General features: G+C 41.2%; 1 protein-coding gene across 1 annotated transcript; it reads left to right on the forward strand.

Annotated features, from left to right (window-relative positions):
• Positions 1–5158: 5158 nt before the first annotated feature.
• DPT (dermatopontin) lies at positions 5159–18811 on the forward strand. Its single transcript, XM_056858557.1, has 4 exons — positions 5159–5554; positions 11135–11260; positions 17219–17326; positions 18649–18811. The coding sequence occupies exons 1-4, from the start codon at positions 5214–5216 to the stop codon at positions 18713–18715; spliced, it is 642 nt and encodes a 213-aa protein (XP_056714535.1). The 5' UTR covers positions 5159–5213; the 3' UTR covers positions 18716–18811.
• Positions 18812–19036: the final 225 nt, after the last annotated feature.

The following is a 19036-nucleotide window of genomic DNA, read 5'->3' on the forward strand; positions in this document are numbered from 1 at the left end:
CTTCCAACTCTATGATTCTATCAGCCTCAACCTCAATGTGCAGTGCAATAAAAGTAGTATAATAATAGCAGATTACAAGCGGGGACCAACAAGAACTCATGGGGGAGGAGTCATCCCATTCCCCTCCGCGTTTGTTTCCTTGCCTTTTCCCTACCACTTCTCCCACTCTTTCTCTCTCTCTTCCTCCCATCCCCAACCCTTCTCTCACTGCATTCCTTTCTTCCTCTCTCTCTCTCTCCCCCTCTCTCCCCCCCTCAGTTAGCCCCCCAATTACTTGCTGGCCAGCCTGGCTGGCTGGCTGGCTGCATCTTGCAGTTGGAACATGGTCACATCCCCTCCCTGACCTGCCCACCCAGCTCCAATGGTGGTGGCTTCTGTCATGGTATTCCTCCTCCCCATATCACCCGAAGAGTCGCCCCCTTGGCATTGGTAAGGGGGGGAGCTCCAGCTCCTGCCCGCCCACCTGCTGATCTTCCTTTTTTGTCAAGCAGCAGGAAAGTGGCAAGGGCTCCTGCTCTTCCTCCACCTGCCTGCGGATGAGCTACCGGGGGCCATAGCCGCTCCCCTGACCACTAAAAGCAAAAAATTCAAATAAATTAAAAAGGCTATATTCCTCTAGTAATAATCACTGCCTTTCCCATCTGAAATGGTTAGCTGACATATATGTATGAGATTGCCAATATCAAAACAAATTATTTCTTTTACAATGAAATCCTTTGATTTTGGTATTCATAAGGGAATATAGTCCCAGCTGCTCTCTCAATAAACTGGCATGCCGCAGTTCCTACATTTATCTCTGTTGATTTCTGCCCAAGGAACTCGCCTCTTTTCAGCATATCTTTCTTTAATTCAAATGTACAACCAGATATTTTTCACAATGTTCCCTTTCTTCTATTCTGTAATGTAATTTATCTCAGAACAAGTTTCTTCCAGGATAAGCTTAGGAACCCACATCAGAGACATTTTTGTGGCAATCCACAACAGAAAACTCTAACAAACTTTTTTTTTGCCATCAGTTACAGCCAACTTATGGCAAACCCATAGAGTTTTCAAGGCAAGAGATGCTCAGAGGTGGTTTGCCAGTGCTTGCGCAGAGATCCTGGTATTCCTTGGTGGTCTCCCATTCAAATACTGACCAGGGCCAACCCTGCTTAGCTTCTGAGTTCTGATGAGATTGGACTAGCCTGGTTATCCAGGTCAGGGTTAACAAACTAGAGCTTCCTTATTGATGTTATTGTATTTAAAGTTTTTGATCTACATAACCCATTGTGCTCATGCAAAGGGTTGATTTCCATTGATTCCTCTCCCTACTACAGCAGCCCCCCTTCTCCACAGGTCATACTCTCTGTTATTCACAAGCATCCTCTGGCCCTCAGGAGTGTCTTTGTTGGTCAGAGACATAGGAGGCTGCAAAAGGGACCAGGCTGGTTGGCAAAATCCTATGCACCAAATGGGGTTGTCCTTGCTGTTCTTGGGACCCAAGTCAAAGCAAATGTCAAAATAGTTGTGTATAAAAGGTAAAGGTCCCCTGTGCAAGCACCGGGTCATTCCTGACCCATGGGGTGACGTCACATATTGAAGTTTTTTGGCAGACTTTGTTTTATGGGGTGGTTTGCCAGTGCCTTCCCCAGTCACCTTCCCTTTACCCCCAGCAAGCTGGGTACTCATTTTACTGACCTCGGAAGGATGGAAGGCTGAGTCGACCTTGAGCCGGCTACCTGAAACCAACTTCCGTTGGGATCGAACTCAGGTCATGAGCAGAGCTTTTGATTGCAGTACTGCAGCTTAACACTCTGCTCCACGGGGCTCCTTAGTTGTGTATAGTGCATAGATAATAACAGAAGCAGCGAGTTTTTCTTTCACAGTTTACATTCAATACCACTTTCAGAAGCACCTTAGGCTTTTCCTACAGTCTCTCCGTTACTGGTTTGCTTCTAAGGTTGATCAGACACATGAATGAAACAGTTTAAAAAACAAACAAACATTACAAAACTCTCAGTTCTCAGCAACTGCATACAGTTTCAGAACATATTTTTTTCTGTTTGGATGTTTGATTCCTTAAATGTGAACTCTTGCAAAATTAGTCTTTCTGAGAACAAGATGATTTGTATAATTTCAAGAGCTTTTATAGCTAGATACACTTTTCTCCCAGTAAGATTTTACAGTGTTTTTCCAAGCAAGATAGTAAATATGACAACAAACTCCATGCATCTTTACAACTTTTAATTAGTTGCTCTTCTGTGCCTTTTGGCTCATGAATGTGTAACACACAGGTATTACACACTTACATGTAATGATACAGTTTATATGTTTAAATTGGGACCAGTTTTAAGCTTTTATTTGTATGTTTTAATGTTGATGTATTTATATGTGTCTTTATGATTTATTGTATCCATTGTTGGAAGCCGCCCTGAGCCCGGCAGTGCCTGGGAGGGCGGGTTATAAGTTTAAATAATAATATTAATATTATTAATAATTATGATGTTGTAACCCTACTACTCTAACTCTCCCCTGTCCTCTTCCCTAGCATAGCCCATCAACAAGATAAGAACGTAAGAACTGCATAAATAAAGGCTGATAAGGGTAGAAGGGGTGCCCTCAAACTGCACAATTTTGATAAGATGTTATATCTCGGATTAATCTAGCATTAACAATGATATTGTGCCTCACAGTTAATAACCTATTCCCAGACTATATACCATCTCCATGGGCACTTTCCAAACATCATGGATTCAAAGGGCAACCTTGGTTGCCCAGCAAATTATTTTACAGCACTGGAAATCTCCCTCTGTGGATTACTGGGTCAATGCTATGTTAGGTCAATTTTAATACACCAAAATACCGAGGTATGGCAACATTTATAGCCTGTGATGACTTAAAAGTCATTGCTATGGCGACGTAAAACCCTCTTGGATGTGTTTTCAGCTTTAGCACTGGAACCAAAAAGCTCTCCCCTCAATAGCTTGGCTTCTTGTTTTGTTGCGAGCAATCCAGATGGGCCTTCATGATTCTCTCGGGGAAACTTAGGATGTTTTGGTAGGACTAGGTAAGCATATTGGTGCTGTTAGCAGCTTGGAGGATTCATACTGTCAGGGAAAAAAATGATTGCATCATCACAGTTACCACTTGACACTGAGACTGTCAAGGCAAAACTACAGATAACTTTGAGAAAAAAGACTTACGCGGCATGAAACCCTCTTCTTCCCCCTCAAGACTTAAGGTAGTCTGGGGAGGGATTTCTGATCTGGGGAACAGTGCGGGGGCAGAGTCAACCCCCCGATGCCACTATCTTGATCTAGATAATACACACACACACACACAAATTAAACATTTGCAGTTAAAGGCACAGAACTCCATCATGAGGTGTGGTTTGATCTTTAGACTTCTTTCCTTTTATTTTATTTAGTTATTTCTATCCATTAAAACATTTATATCACACCTTCCCCTCATGGTCCCCCATTTTTTCTCCTGGCAATCAGCCTCTCTCTCCCTAGCATCTAATAGATAACTCATTAGTATTGGGCAATATATGTATGAGTCAGGAAGTTATGTCTGCATTGTGGGCATTATGTAGCAATGGGAGCAAAGCTAGCCTTGTTATAAACTAGTAACATATTTGTGAATACACGCAGCTGCCTTAAACCATTGGTCTACCAATGATTGTCTCTTCTTTCCAGCAGGGGCTATCCATGGTCTCATGCAGAGTCTTTTGCATGACTTTCCACATTCAAAGTGCATAATCTACCACTGAACTACTTGGCAGACATTATGTTATCCAGAAAGCTGAATGTGTTGTGAGAAAGGTGGTGTGCATACTTGACTATTGTCTCTGTTCAAGGATTTGCAGGGTTTTGACATTTCATAAACATACAAAACCTATTTGGCCAGTTTTGACAGTGGGACAAAAGAACCGTATACTGCAAATATGATCTGTCACTACCTTTGGCTCTCTCACAACCATTGTATGTCTGTAACATCAGAAACCACAGTCTGGTTACCACAGGTTGAAAGGAGACAGGATTAACATTACTTTCTGCATAGACAATACATTGGCTGCAGTTCTGACGGGTGAGGGGGAAGCTCCTTAGGCAGGGAATTCTTGGAAGGAAAACCTTTGAAGAAATATCTGTTTGGGGTAAGTATGACCCATATCTATGGATTTAAGTATCTATAGATAGGGGGCACAGTTGGGAATTAGATACATAGATGAAGGGTGTGTGTGTGTGTGTGTGTGTGTGTGTGTGTGTGTAAAGTGCCATCAAGTCGCAGCCGACTTATGGCAACCCTTTTTGGGGTTTTCATAGCACGAGACTAACAGAGGTTAGTGCCTTTCTCTGCACAGCAACTCTGGTATTCCTTGGTGGTCTCCCATCCAAATACTAACCAGGGCTGGCCCTGCTTAGCTTCTGAGATCTGACAAGATCAGGCTAGCTTGGGCCATCCAGGTCAGGTCGAAGGGTGGGTACCCCATTCTATAATAGTTCCCTCTCTGAAACAGCACATTGGTATGATTGCCCGGTTTTGGACCACAGTTTCAGCATTTGGATTAAGGGGAGGTCTATCCACCTGGTACCTAGTATCATCTGCAGACAGGGCACCAAAGCTCTAGAACTCTCTCCTCAGGGAGTTTCATCTGTCCCCTTTTGTTGCCATCTTGCACTAGCAGATGAAGCCTTTTTTTTGTTTCATTTGGCATTCTTGCAATGACCCCTTCTTTCCTAACCAATGTTTTAATTGCTGTTTTATGGTTTTTATGTATTTTATCTCTGTTTTTAATTGTTTTAATAATTTGTATTTGTGGGGTTGATTTTAATGGTTTTGAAAGGTGATTTTATCATGTATGTTTTAAATTGTGAGCTGCCCTGGTGGCCCTTGTAAGGGCAGAAAGGTGGGATACAAATATTGAAAATAAATAAACAAACAAAGTTCTTCCCCTGCCCCTTCCCTTAGCTACTGTGTACACATCTGTGATTTACCTCTTTTATATAAGGGCACCAGGGATTGTAATTGTTTACAGTCCTAGGAAATCCCTGTTCTTATGATGTAAAGGATAAGCATAAAATCCCACCTTAAAAACGAATTGAATGTGTCTGCGGCCAACTCTTTAGCACAGAGATGTTTTGCTAAACAATGACACATAGCATTTGGAGCTGGATGCTCCACATCTGGAATCCAAATGTCAGACAATATAAAAAAGCCAGCACAACAACCCAATGGGGTGTTTTACGGCCAGAAACGCAAGCAAAATGGGCCTTGGGCTTCTCTGTGTGTTCCTGCCACTGCTCACGGTGGCCTGGGGCCAGTACGAGGACTATGAGGGATATTATTTCTCTCACAACGAATACAGGGACGGTGATGAATGGGTCAACATGTATCGGCAGGGTTTCAACTTCCAGTGTCCTCCTGGGGAAGTGATAGTGGCCGTGAGGAGCATCTTCAGCAAAAAAGAAGGCTCTGACCGACGGTGGAACTATGCCTGCATGCCTACTCCACAAAACCTCGGAGAGCAAACAGAGTGCTGGTGGGAAGATATCAACAGAGCTGGACTGGAATGGTAGGACACCCAGTTTAAACTACTGTTTAGAAGGTGACATGGGGAGGGGGGAATCCCATCTTGCACCACGGTTAATATTAGTAATGCTTGTAGCAATAACAGTAAGATACGCTAATGATATCATAACCTTTTAAAGCTGGTATGAACAACTTAGTGAGGAAGAGTGACACAATATCTCTGCTAATTTGCACTGATGAAGCAAGTACAGCATTGGTTAGTTCCTTTTCAGGTCTTCATGCATTTTATGGACATTGGCAAATTCGCCTCCAGTTCTTTCTCACATGCCTTATTTGTTTTTCTCAAGCAGCTCAACGACAATTAGCTTGATTGACTGAATTTTATTTGCAGTCAAAGACCAATAAATATACACTATATGTAGCAATCATACAGCATTTCAGATAACAAACGATGTAAAAACTTATCAAAATTAAAAACAGATTACCACACAATAATTTAACAATTATCTCTTTCCTATGAACAGAACAGCCATCAGGTTTGTCCACTTTTGAAATCCAGTAGTTAAAGCTCAAACTTTTTGCTTTTTAATTTACTGCGTACTTTAATCTCCGCAACACAAAATTTGGCAACCTGTCTTATGGTCAAAGGGTTTTCGTCCGCCAGTAATTTTTCAAGTTTATATTTGTTCGAGTAGCCAGATAGGTATTCCAATAGTGGAGATAATATGGCGAGGCTAAGCTGATTATACATAGGGCATTTAAAGAAAATATGCTCCCTAGTCTTGACTTCTCCAAGTTCAGATGAACAGATCCTTCTCGCAAACGGAATCTTATTATATCTACCTTCCAATACACAATATCTCTGCTAATTTGCGCTGACGAAGAAAGTACAGCATTGGTTGGTTCCTTCTCAGGTCTTCATGCATTCTATGGACACTGGCAAATTCACCTCCAGTTCTTTCTCACATGCCTTATTTGTTTTTCTCAAGCAGCTCAATGACAATTAGCTTGAAACAGACACTAGTTTCTTGAGAGAACTGACAGTGATAAAACAGAGCCACCGTTGCCTGTGATGTACATACACTGAATTATTGAGTCATATAAATGTCTCTGGAACAGGCAGGTATGGACATAAAACTTCCCCAAAATTTTACAAAATCTGTTTGATCAGAGAATATAACTCTTCCCCCACCAAAAAAAGAGATTTTATTCACAAAGGACAATGCTAATTCTGTCATATCCATTTCACCTCTCTGAAGCAACGATCCTCTCTCTCCAACCAAAACTTCAACAGTTGGAAAGATTTGCTTAGTGCAGGATGGGTTGCACAATGAGGGATGCTTGTTTCTAATTAGATTGGAATTTTAATCATTCTAATCCAAAGACTCCAAGGCCAGGAGCAGTGATTCTTTTACATGTTCTCAGTTTGCAGCTTCTCTTCTTATGATTGTATGCAGAACACTCATTGTACTCTTTATATTGTTAGGCAACATATAAATAAATGAATCTACTGTCCACTTACTCTTAAGGTGCACTTCTCGGGGTTTAATGCATGGCCAATTTGTCTTGCCTTTGTGCCTTAAAAGTAGCAAATTCCGGTGGTCTAAACGCATGACCATCCGAGGGCAGAGCATCGGACCCACCTTAGGCGCGATTTAAGCAAAAAAAAAAAAAAACGGGTTAAGCAAGCCCTGGTTTCTAGCGATCTTTTTGGTTCTAATCCGCTACTTTTTTTTAATTTCGCTACATTACCGGAACGCCGGCGTGTGTGTAATCACACGACTAGCCTGCTACTAACCTCCTTTTGTTCAAGCTCCCAGCCCCGAGTGGGTCGAGCGACCTTCAAGCCCCAGGTAAATCTCCCATGCATAAACAACCAGACTTGTGGGTGAAAGGCTTCTAGAGGTTTCTGTAGGTTGTGAGGAAATAACTGATTACAATTCATTTCTGCCACCACATTATTGGCATATTGGCCCCACTGCAAGGCAGAATTATTCTGAAGAACCTTTCCAAAGATGTAGTTTGTATTGCTAAGATGTTTGATCTCCAACTGCTTGAATGTATTTTGTTTTTTTGGGTTTTGATTATTTCCTTTATTTCATATGTATATTAAATAACATTGTAACCTACCTTGAGTCTGTAAGCAGAAAGGTGGATGAAACGCCTTAATTAGGTAAATAAGGTATCCTCTCCCTCTAGAAGTACTTGGCACATTTGCTTAACGTGAAAATATTGATTGAACTCAAGGAAACATTTTCACATCTGCTAACAATAGTGTGCATCTTTGTATATATCTTAGTTGCATTCAAACAGATGTGCTTTTTTGGCACAAGAAAATGGTTTGCAAGAGTTGTAGACTGCCAGTTTCTTTGCTGAAAGGAAGTTTGTGTCTTTGAAAATAAAGAAGACTCGTTTCCTGAAAAATGACAGTAAAGAACATATCCAGGCAGATTTTGCACCTGAATCTTGTTCCTCTCCCCAACTACTCTTCTGATCCCAGAAAATGCATGTACCTACAGAAACGATACTTTTAAAACTAGATTATTATGTGCTGAAGGATATTTTTCAGTTTTTTTGGCAGACATAGGGCTATTTTTGAGGTTCTTATTTTTATTTCTGTAATGCTGGATGGCTCAGGCTAGCCAGATCTCATTAGATCTCAGAAGCTAAGCAGGGTCGGCCCTGGTTAGTATTTGGTTGGGAGACCACCAAGGAATACCAGGGGTGCAATTCAGAGGAAGGCAATGGCAAACCACCTCTGTTAGCCTCTTGCCTTGCAAACCCTACTAGGTTGCCATAGATCGGCTCTGACTTGATGGCACTTTACACACACACAATGCAGAAGAGAGCAGTTTATCGCCTTAACAACACAAAAGCAAAACCAGAAATAGGTTTACTTATTTACTTTATCAGAGGAAACCTCTTGAGATGTTGAACTCTGAATGCTAAAAAACTTGCTATTTTAATTTTTCAGCACATTGAGTAGTTTCGAAGATTTACTATAAATCCTTGGTCTCTTTGGGAGGGCAGTGATGAATGCTCTCTCCTTATTTCTTGGGTTCTGCTAACTGAAGTTTAGTGAAATGGAAGACCTTGAGAAAGAAATATTGGAAGTTAAAATCTGAATTAGTCCCAGTCATGGTGAAGCTAGGAGAATCTGCTAATCCCTGCTTAAATTGCCTATTGCCTCCATACATACCTCTCTGTTCTGATGCCCAGATATTTACTGCTGTTGTTATGTTGTTAATGTTGTTGCTAATAATGGCTATCATCTATTATCCAGAATCCCTAATGAATTACAAGGACACAACCATAGAATTAAGCCAGTATACTAAACTTTTGTTTACATCTTTGAGATTTATTTTCCATCCCACTCCAGTGAGTATTGGGTCTGTTGTTTACTTTTCACCACAACCTTGTGAGGTAGGCTAGCCTGAAAGAAAGTGACAGTTGCCCAAGACCATCCAATGAGCTTCATAGCCAATGTTGGTCAAATGACTGTAATAAATGAAATGAATGAATGAGCTTCATAGCCAAGAAGGGATTTGAACCTCCCATTTCTAAGTTTAACACTCTACAGTTTATGTTATAATGATCTAATGTTTATAGCACTTCAAAGCACTACAAAATTTATTCAACCAGAGAGAACACACCAGCCCATAAGCAGTGGGAGGCCTACTATATGACCATCTTTAAAATACTTCTGTATATCTGCCTAGACCTGGTCCTGCAGTTGGTAACTGTGTGGAGATGGTCTGATATCCCACCATAAAACTAGACAGTCTATTATGCTTGGCCAAATTGATTCACCATATATTTCAAAACCTGTCTTAGAATTGCCAACCTCCAGATGAGGCCTGGAGATCTCCCAGAAGTACAGTTGATCTCCAGACTACAGAGATCAGTTCCCCTGGAGAAAATGGCCTCTTTGGAGGGTGGAATCTGTGGTATTATACCCAACTGATCTACAGATACTAACTGGAGATCTCCTATTACAACTAATCTCCAGCCTATAGAGATCAGTTCACCTGGAGAAAATGGCTGCTTTGGCAATTGGACTCTATGACATTGAAGTCCTCCCCCTCCTCAAATCCCGCCCTCCTCCGGCTCCACCCCAAAAACCTCCTGCTGGTGGCGAAGAGGGACCTGGCAACCCTACTCTGTCCCCAAATCTCCAGGAATTTCCCAACCCAGAATTGGAACCCTACAATCACCCCCCTTCTCCTTTTGCTGTTAAAAAGCTGGAAAGCACATAAAAGGTCCCAATGAGTAGTTGGGGTTTTAGAATATCTTTTAGTGCTACAACTCCAAGTTCAAATTCTCATGTAGAAGTGTTCAAGTTGTCTTTCAACATTTCCCCTTGTATTATTTTAAGCTATTTTTTTTCATTGATGGAGCAAGCATAGGTCAAGCAAATTAATTTTATTTATGGTTGTATTAAAGAATAACTTCATGAAAAAGGAAAATCAAATGAAACAAGAATGAAACTGTAATCTTCATATAATTTGATGGCTTTCATAGGAATTGCAGAATTAGTGTATCTGCTCTGGTTTGAAAGACAGTATCCAGAGATGTTTGCTTATGTGAAATTTTGCCAGTATTTTTGCAAGCGTCGTAGGCGGCAACTGCTTTTTATTGTAAGTAGGGAATGTACAAAAATGTTGTGGTTTTTTTGTGTTTCTTTTCATTTTCTAGGATGGCTAAGGCTGCCACTTGCACCCCACCCATTTTCCTTGGCAAATTTCTCATGTTTTCCCTACTTTGGTGCCACTATTATGGCATTATATTGTGTACCTTTTATGCCCCGTTCATATCCAATTGATACAAAACAGGCATAACGTTTAATAGTAATATTTCTATACAACATTGTTAACATGGACAGGGAGAAGAACCGCAGTTTTGTCGTGAGTGCAGAGAAACCTTAAAACATACTTGAACTTTCAAGCTGAACCAGATGATTTAGTACCGTCCCTTGTAGTAATACAGCTGTAACACAATCCTAGATGGAGCTATAACCTTCTATGTCCTTTGGAATTCATGGGCTTAGGAAGGTGCAGCTCTGGATTGCACTGCTGCTGTCCATGGCAGACTTATAAAACACTCTTACCTTACTGCAAGAGCATTTTAATAACTGATGTATTGGCACCATCAACAATGTTGGTTGGCATATTGATAATTTTCTTATTTTACTCATATTAGATCTGATTTAAACAGTCCATTGCTGGAGCAAAAGAACTCACACGTGTGAGCTGGCACTCTTACACCATCTCTTGTTGAATGGGCTGCCACCTGTGTAAAGCATGCCAGCGAAACACCCCCTTGGGCTATGGGCCTCTGGTGTGCCAACTAAGCACATATAGCTGTTTTGCATGGATAGCAACCCAGTTTACCTGAGACGTTATGCAAACTCTACATCCCATGGGTAAGTGCATTTCCCTCACAAACAGCTTTCATAAGGGAAGTAAGCATCATGGAATCAAGGGAGCAGCAGCCTTGCAAAGCTGGTATGCCTCCAGTACTGCTCTGGAAGATAGCTGTAGTCAATGCCCCACAAGAAAGTGCTTGAAGCCACCAGCTCTTCTTTTTAAGTTTGTGTTCTTAATGTTATTTTTTCCCCCTTCAGGTATCAGACGTGTTCAAATAATGGACTGGTGGCAGGATTCCAGAGCCAATATTTTCCATCTGTGCTGGATCGGGAGTGGCAATTTTATTGTTGCCGCTACAGCCGGAGATGTCCATATTCATGCTGGTGAGCTCACAACAAATTTATAATGTGCTAAGATTCATTTTGGGAGGGAAGGTGGCATGGTCTAGCCCAACCCTGTCACATCGCAGAAGCTAAGCAGGATTTGTACTTGGATGGGAGATCATCAAGGAAGATGCTGCAGAGGAAGGCAACGACAAACCACCTCTGCTTCTCACTTGCCTTGAGCTTTCAAGCCCTTTGCTGGGATCATCATAAGTCAGCTGTGACGATGGCACTTACATATGCAAGATTCATTTTAACTATGTAATTGTCTAGTCTGGTATGTAAGGCCCACTTCAGAACAGGGTATCATTAAATGCAATGGTAGAGAAAATACAAAATCTAATCCTAGTGAAATTACAGTCAACATTATTCTGGAATGTGTATGGGTTTAAATCTACCATTAACTCTGTATCACATTTTTACCCCAGCCTTCTTCCATGGAGCTCAGAATGACGTATGTAATTCTACCCTCTACTTTTTCCTCACAACAACCCACTAGTTCATCCATTGAACTTCATGACTGCATGGGGTTTTGAACGCCAGTCTCTACAGTCTTTATCTTTGACCTTCCAGTCACTACACTCAACAGGCTTTCTTTACAAGTGTCAGTTTATTTACCCTAAAAATGTCTTCCAATGAACAAGAGATGAGAAAATTGCACCTTTTTGTATTCGTTTTGTCCGACGCCCTGTCATTTGCCCCTCTAATTCACATATTCTCACACCATGCAGACCCAACTCAAATATCATATGGACACAAATCATATGACTTGCCTGGCTCTGTGGCCCCCAAGTGCAGCATGGTCAGGGGTCTATCTACATTGGGTTAAATGATACAGGGAGAAACAATTAGATCATGTCCCCCCAGGCCTAATCTGGACCCCCATTAGGGCTGTGCACCTCCCCCCCCCCAGTATTTTTCAGGTTCAGGTTTAAGAAACCTGATTTTTTTTCAAAAAAAATCCAAAAATCCAAATATAAAAGATTTGGCTTTTTTGAAAAATTTGAATTTTTTTAGGATTATTAAACCCAATCCCAAAAAATATGGGGCATTCAGATCCACACTGTTTGCGAGCTGGGACCTCCACAGGGAGGTCCCAGCCTGTAGGCAGCAGGGATCTGAACACAAGGTATTTTTCGTGTTTTTTTGGTTCGACTTTAGCCGAATGCACACCCCTAGCCACATTGCTAGTTTTAAGAAATAATATAGTGTTGAGAGATCCATCATATGATAAGACATAGTTTGGCCTATAGTAAATTCGATACTAGAATCTGCTTTTACCTAAAACAGAATAGCTTAAATTTGTATATGAATTGAACAACTGGATTACTTGCTTCCCTGATTAGAAACGCTATCTGCCTACTTCTGCACCTTCACAGCTAAGACGAACAGTGGCAAGTTTGGTGAAACAAACTCAAGAGAGCTCAAAGAGAACTAAGCAGGAAGTGAAGCTTTCAATTATACGAGATGTTTACTTTGCCTTTTGTCTGGACAGCTGCTGACATAAATGCAATAAGAATCCTTATATAAGTGCAAAGCAAAAAAAATGTCTTACAGATAGAAGGATAAGGAACCTTGGGTTCCCATAATTAAACCTTCCAACATCCAGTCTCTGTAGATGTTCTGCACCTGCACTTAGCTACAGTCCCAAGATATACCCCCAAACCTCCTGGAATTTCCCAACCTGGAACTGGCAACCCTAGGCCCACAAGCTTATGAAGGAGGCATTGTTTGGTTTCACTTGTGAAAAGCCATCCTTAAAGTCTTCGTTTCAGCATGAGGACATTTGTTTTGTGTTTCTGTGGGACAAGCAGCACTTCTAAAACTTTCATTCAAGCTGTCATCTAGTTGCCATGCTGTGTGTGTATGTGTATATACCTTTAAGTGAGCCCCAAGAAGTAATTTCTGTTACTTACTCGGGCCCTGTATAGGAGGGGTCTCACTTAGAGCTGGTTCTGTGTGCCTTGATTATAGGGTTGCCAGTTCGAGGCTGGCAACTGGTGGGTGAATTACAGGTGTGTGGGTGGGGGCTTGCTGGCAATGTCACAGTAATGTCATTTCCAGCTTGATCTGGAAGTGACATCATTAAGTTGGGGCAGCACTCTACCGTTCACCCCAAACTGTAAGTGCCTTCTCCCAATTGGAAGCAATAAAGAGACTTCTTGAAACTACCTGAGCTTCCTGTGTGCTGGTGGCCACTAAGCAAGACTAAAGGATAATCTGGAACAGGATAGGTAAGGTCACCTCTACCCACCACACCTCAGAGGATACTACAGTTGCTATGCTGATACATGATTCTTGGTTTACCATGATGGTTTGGCTTGAGTCCCTGAGTCTAGGGTTGGCAACTGAGGACAGCTGCAGTTATCATCTTTACTGGCCTCCCCCCCGCTTCCTTTCCCTTCTGAATATGGGAATTATATAGTTTGCAGGGCTGCTACCTGAACGGCGCTTACAATATATTTGGGAATTAGTGCTCCATCATGTTGGGGTTTTTAGAGTTTTACTGATTGATTTTATTAATTATTCTATGGATTACTGAATGTTATTTCATGTTTTACATGTTAGTCAATGTTTTAAATGATGTTACCCACTCTGAGCCAGCATGCTGGAGAGGGCGAGCTACAGGTTTGAAAATAAAATTAATTTATAAAAAAAAAACCTCCAGGTGGGGCCTGGTGTTCTCCTGGAATTACAACTGTTCTCCAGGCTACAGAGGTCAATTCCCCTGAAGGAAATGGCAAGTTCAAAGGGCAGAGTCTTCACCACCATAGCCTTGCTGTGTTCCCTCCCCAAACACTGCCCTCCCAAGCACTGCCCCCAAATCTCCTGGAGTTGGCAACCTTAATTGAGTCACCCAGGAGTATTTCCTTTTCAGGCAACATCTCTCTGCTTCAAGCAGAGGTCTCGATGGTTGGATGGTTGGATACTAGTCATGCTGCATACCTATTCTCTCATTATTTTGGGTGCGGTGGAACACAGGCAGGATGGTGCTGCTGCACTCGTCTTGTTAGTGGCTTCCTAGAGGCACCTGGTTGGCCACTGTGTGAACAGACTGCTGGACTTGATGGGCCTTGGTCTGATCCAGCAGGACCTTTCTTATGTTCTTATGTTCTTATTTCAGTCTCATCTAGGGCTCTGATTTTAAATATTGTGTGCAACAGAAGTAGAAGTCCAATAAAACACTATGCCTAAAATATTCATGCTGAAATGCCTGTTACTCTTATGGCACACTCACCATTACAACTTGTTTGATTTACTCCTATAGCTTTTTAAAAAGCATGAATTCATTTTTAATTATTTATACTTATGACTTTGAATTGTTCTTACGTACATGGAGTTTTTGCATTCAAAATGCTTTATAGCACTATTGATCTTCATCAATACTTTCTTATATGGACCTTATATGATATTCAGAGAGCTTTACAATAGTATTTTCCATCAGCACAATCTTGAACAATTAGACTATTTTATTTCCATTTTTAAAATGGAGAACTGGGTCCTGTCAGCTTGGCCAAGCAATTTCATGAATAAGTCAAGACTTGAGTCATAAGCACATAAGAAAAGCCATGCTGGATCAGACCAAGGCCCATCAAGTCCAGCAGTCTGTTCACACAGTGGCCAACAAGGTGCCTCTAGGAGGCCCACAAACAAGATGACTGCAGCAGCATCCTGCCTGTGTTCCACAGTACCAGGGCTGCATCCTCATTGTTCGATATTGCAATATCATTGTGCTATTGCAATGATTCACAACTAGATTATCCTGTGCGGACAAGACTATTCAATTGCAAATGTTTGCAACAGTGCAACAATAATGCAATATCCAATGATATGTAGATGCAGCCCAGGTCTGATTCAGTATAAGGTAGCTTCATGTGTTCAAGGCCATTGGGTTAAATTTCCTTCATAATGTTACATTATTCCAGAATTTCAAATTTGATTCTTGTTGTCAGTTGTTTAGCAGTGCTATTCTGCTACTGATGATATTTAAACAGAACACTGACTGCTGGGGGTGTGGGGGGAAGGTAGTTGTGGATTTCCTGCATTGTGCAGGGGGTTGGACTAGATGACCCTAGTGGTCCCTTCCAACTCTATAATTCTATGCTCTGCTGAAAATTGAGAAAAGATCAGAAAAAAAGAAAAGATCTGTAATTAAATCACATCTGCTGTGTACATGAAAAATAAGCCAATAGGTCAACAGAAGAACAAAGTTGTGGTGTATATGCTTAATTATATAGAAATATGTAGTGATTTTGTTGTATTTGTAATCACAGAAAAATGCCCAAGGGAGAATGAACCGAGAGACTGCAGTGTATCAGAATAACACAGTGCAAATTCATATTTTTCATTTCTGCTCCTGAAATCTGCATGCATTTGAACAAGTCTCTTAAACTTTCTTTGCTTTTCTTTAATCGTCTTCGAAAAATAACATTCACCTATCTCACAGTTATATTTGCTATATTGTGCTTTAAACCACTGGATGTCAATAACTGTTTCTGAAATTAATCCAGATCATCCTTGCTTACAAGTTGAATTAAACTGCTTGCAATTTAAAAGGGACATATAAGAGAAGGTTTGGAATAGATGCAGCAATAATACAGTGCTGCTTCTCAAGTGGAAGAACATCTTAGCTGACGTGGCAGTATTTGAAGCATTTTCTTGGGGCTGAAGAAACTGAGAAGAACCAGATGAAAATGACAAAGAAAAGAAATGGATGAGGATTTCCTTCAGTTCTGATGTCTGTAGCTCTGGGATACTGTTCTGCTGAGTCATTTACAGTGTGATCCTGTATAGCGTTACTCCCATCTAAGCTCACCGAAACCACGAAAACCATGATCTCAGTGGGCTTAGACTGGAGTAACAGTATACAGGATTGCACTGTAAATGACTCACCAGATTAATGTAATCAGATTAATGTCACATCTTGATTAATGTCACTAAATGTCCAGGAATTGATCGTATATCAGAAACCGTCAACAAGTATGCAATGGAATGACTAGATCAGTGAGTTTTGTTGTAACAGATGGCAGCTTGCTTTGATCTCCTTTTCAGTGTCATCTTCAGCACATTCTCCTGGGAGTAAGCCCCACAGAACAGACTCAAAAGGATGCTAAATAGACTTACTTAGGGTTGGTCTTGTTGGTGCTGTACCTATTGATTCCTTTCACGTAGGACTTTTCCCCTCAAGAGCTAAACATTCTTCATATCCCAATGCCAGTGGTAAAACCACCTGTATTATTCCTTGTGAGGAGTTGCGCTGGGAATACTCACAGTACTTTGGTTTGTAACTTCTTCATAGAATGGAAATTTTTTAAAGGCAACATGCAGCAAAGCAGACAAAAACAAAGCAGACGAAAAGCAGCTTTTCTGTATGCATCTCTCTGACCCAACGGTGTAAATATTCAAATCAGAATGAAAATTATCTTCCAGGGTTAACAAATATAACCAGAACAAGATATACCCCCCCCAAAAAGTGTTAAATTTAGTAATTAATATATATTATGGATGCTGTGTATATTTCCTAAGTTTTTACAACTGATTCTTCTCCAGGTAGCCATGAGAAGGAGAATGGCTCATGGACCCTAGAAGTTCTGCAAATTCTGCCCTCTCCCCCAGTTTCCTGAGATTTCACTAAACAATTTCAAGTCTATCACCATGAGATATGTACCTTGAAGTCTGAGATTTTCAAGATGCTGAATTCTCAACCCACAACTAAATTCTGCTCCCAGGCATCACAGAATATACAGCTCTCTCTCTAGGTCATTGGCAACTGAATTCACTCTTCAGTTGAGATGGAAATGGGAAGAGAAATACCAGGCTTCAGCCAAAATTGTGAACCAATCTTTCTCTGAGCAGGAGCAAAGTCCATGAACTTTGAAAAGAAATTAAGTCATATTGATTCCCCCCTACTTTTTCTACAGAAAATTGATTAAACTGACATTTTTCTCAATTTTTAAGGTTAACAACAGAACATCCAGGGCATTATGGGGAAGATATCGACATGATGATGTATACCTATGACTACTATATCCGTGGAGCAACCACAACTTTTTCGGGTGTGGACAGGTCAGATTCAAAAATTATCTCGGAAACCTCATATTTTCTCCAGTGTTGTAGGTGGCCTTTTATAGCATGATTTGTTTTTCTCAAACCACACTTCTTAAACCACAAGATAGGCAGGATTTAAATGTGATACTGGTGGAGGGGAAAGCACTCACTTTACATTTGCATGGAGTTCTGTTTAAAAGGAGTTCTTACTGACTCAAGGCATTTCTGCAGCATGCTGAGGAAGCGCAAAGACTCACAGAAGGGAGCCTTCGTCTTGCTAGCCTCATGTTTAGTTCAGGCTATAAATACAGGGAGGGATGTGGAATGGTATAATATAGCCCGATCTCGTCAGATCTCGGAAGCTAAGCTGGGTCGCCAGGGTCGATACTTGGAAGGGAGACCTCCAAGGAAGACTCTGCAGAGGAAGGCAATGGCAAACCATCTCTGCTTAATCACTTGCCTTGAAAACCCCACCAGAGTCTCTTTAAGTTGGCTGCAACTTGACGGCATTTTACACACACACATAAATACAGGAACAATGGCCATGAAAGGCACAAGCTCCATACTGAAACAACCTTTCCCTTTAGTGCAGAGTGGTAAGCGGCAGCACTGCAGTCAAAACTCTGCTCGTGAACTGAGTTCGATCCCGGCAAGGCCATTTCAGGTAGCTGGCTGAAGGGCGACTCAGCCAAATGGGACAGATATTTATATTTGATATTTAATAGTTGATTTTGTGGAGCAATTTTATATTTAAGAATGTTTTAATATGATGGAAATAAGTTTTTTAATGTGTTGTGTGCCGCCCTGAGCCCGACTTTCGCTGGGGTGAGCGGGATATAAATTAAATAAAAATAATCATAGATCATTGGAGGTTCCACAAAATATTAGCAGGTTTCAAGCCAAGTATCCTCCTATGATGGAGGCAGCCATTTCCAAACAGAGGCTTTCTGCAGACATAAAGGTAATGCCACCTGAGCTCTTTTGAAACACCTCCTACCTCTGTTAAGTGGAAGAAAACCAGCTCTTGGTTTTAGAAAAGAAGTAGGTGGGTGCCAGAAAACACATCAACAGGGGCCATAGTGCCATGGGGCACCATGTTGTGGGGGTGGTCATTGGGCTACAGAATGCATCATGCTTGTTCCATGTGGCTAGCTGTGTTAGTAGCAGAATAAAACAGGCATTTCTGAACAAAATTGACTCCTATTTTAGACTGCCTGTGTTAGTAGCAGAATACAACAGGCATTTCTGAACAAAATTGACTCCTATTTAGTTGTTATCAGTCTTGAGCTCACTATCACACAACTAATTAAAGATTATTTCCTCTTTCTCTTCTTTTGCAGAGATCGCCAGTGGAAGTTTATTGTCTGCAGGATGACTGATTACGACTGTCAGTTTCAAAATGTGTAGAGGCATTGAATATACACTACACTTGGGGAGGGGGATGAAACAAGAGAGGGGCGAAATGAAAACAGTAGGTGAGGCAATGTATTCATGCGCCAGCTTCTTGGCAAAGCTGTAAGTACCACACTGCATTCAAATTTATTTTGCGTTCTAGAGGCACATCCATATGGTCCTTATTTAGGGATCAGATTTCTGTATCAGTTTTCATAATTCCCAGAGAACATAAGCTTGCTGCACTTCTTTCCTGTCCATAAATCTGGTGTACACCGTCCATGAGGGCTGCCTTCCTACTTCCATTGCAGAGATATTCTTTCCTGAGTTTCCAGT

Source organism: Euleptes europaea, chromosome 12 (assembly GCF_029931775.1).
Source record: "Euleptes europaea isolate rEulEur1 chromosome 12, rEulEur1.hap1, whole genome shotgun sequence".
In the NCBI taxonomy this organism is placed as follows: domain Eukaryota; kingdom Metazoa; phylum Chordata; class Lepidosauria; order Squamata; family Sphaerodactylidae; genus Euleptes; species Euleptes europaea.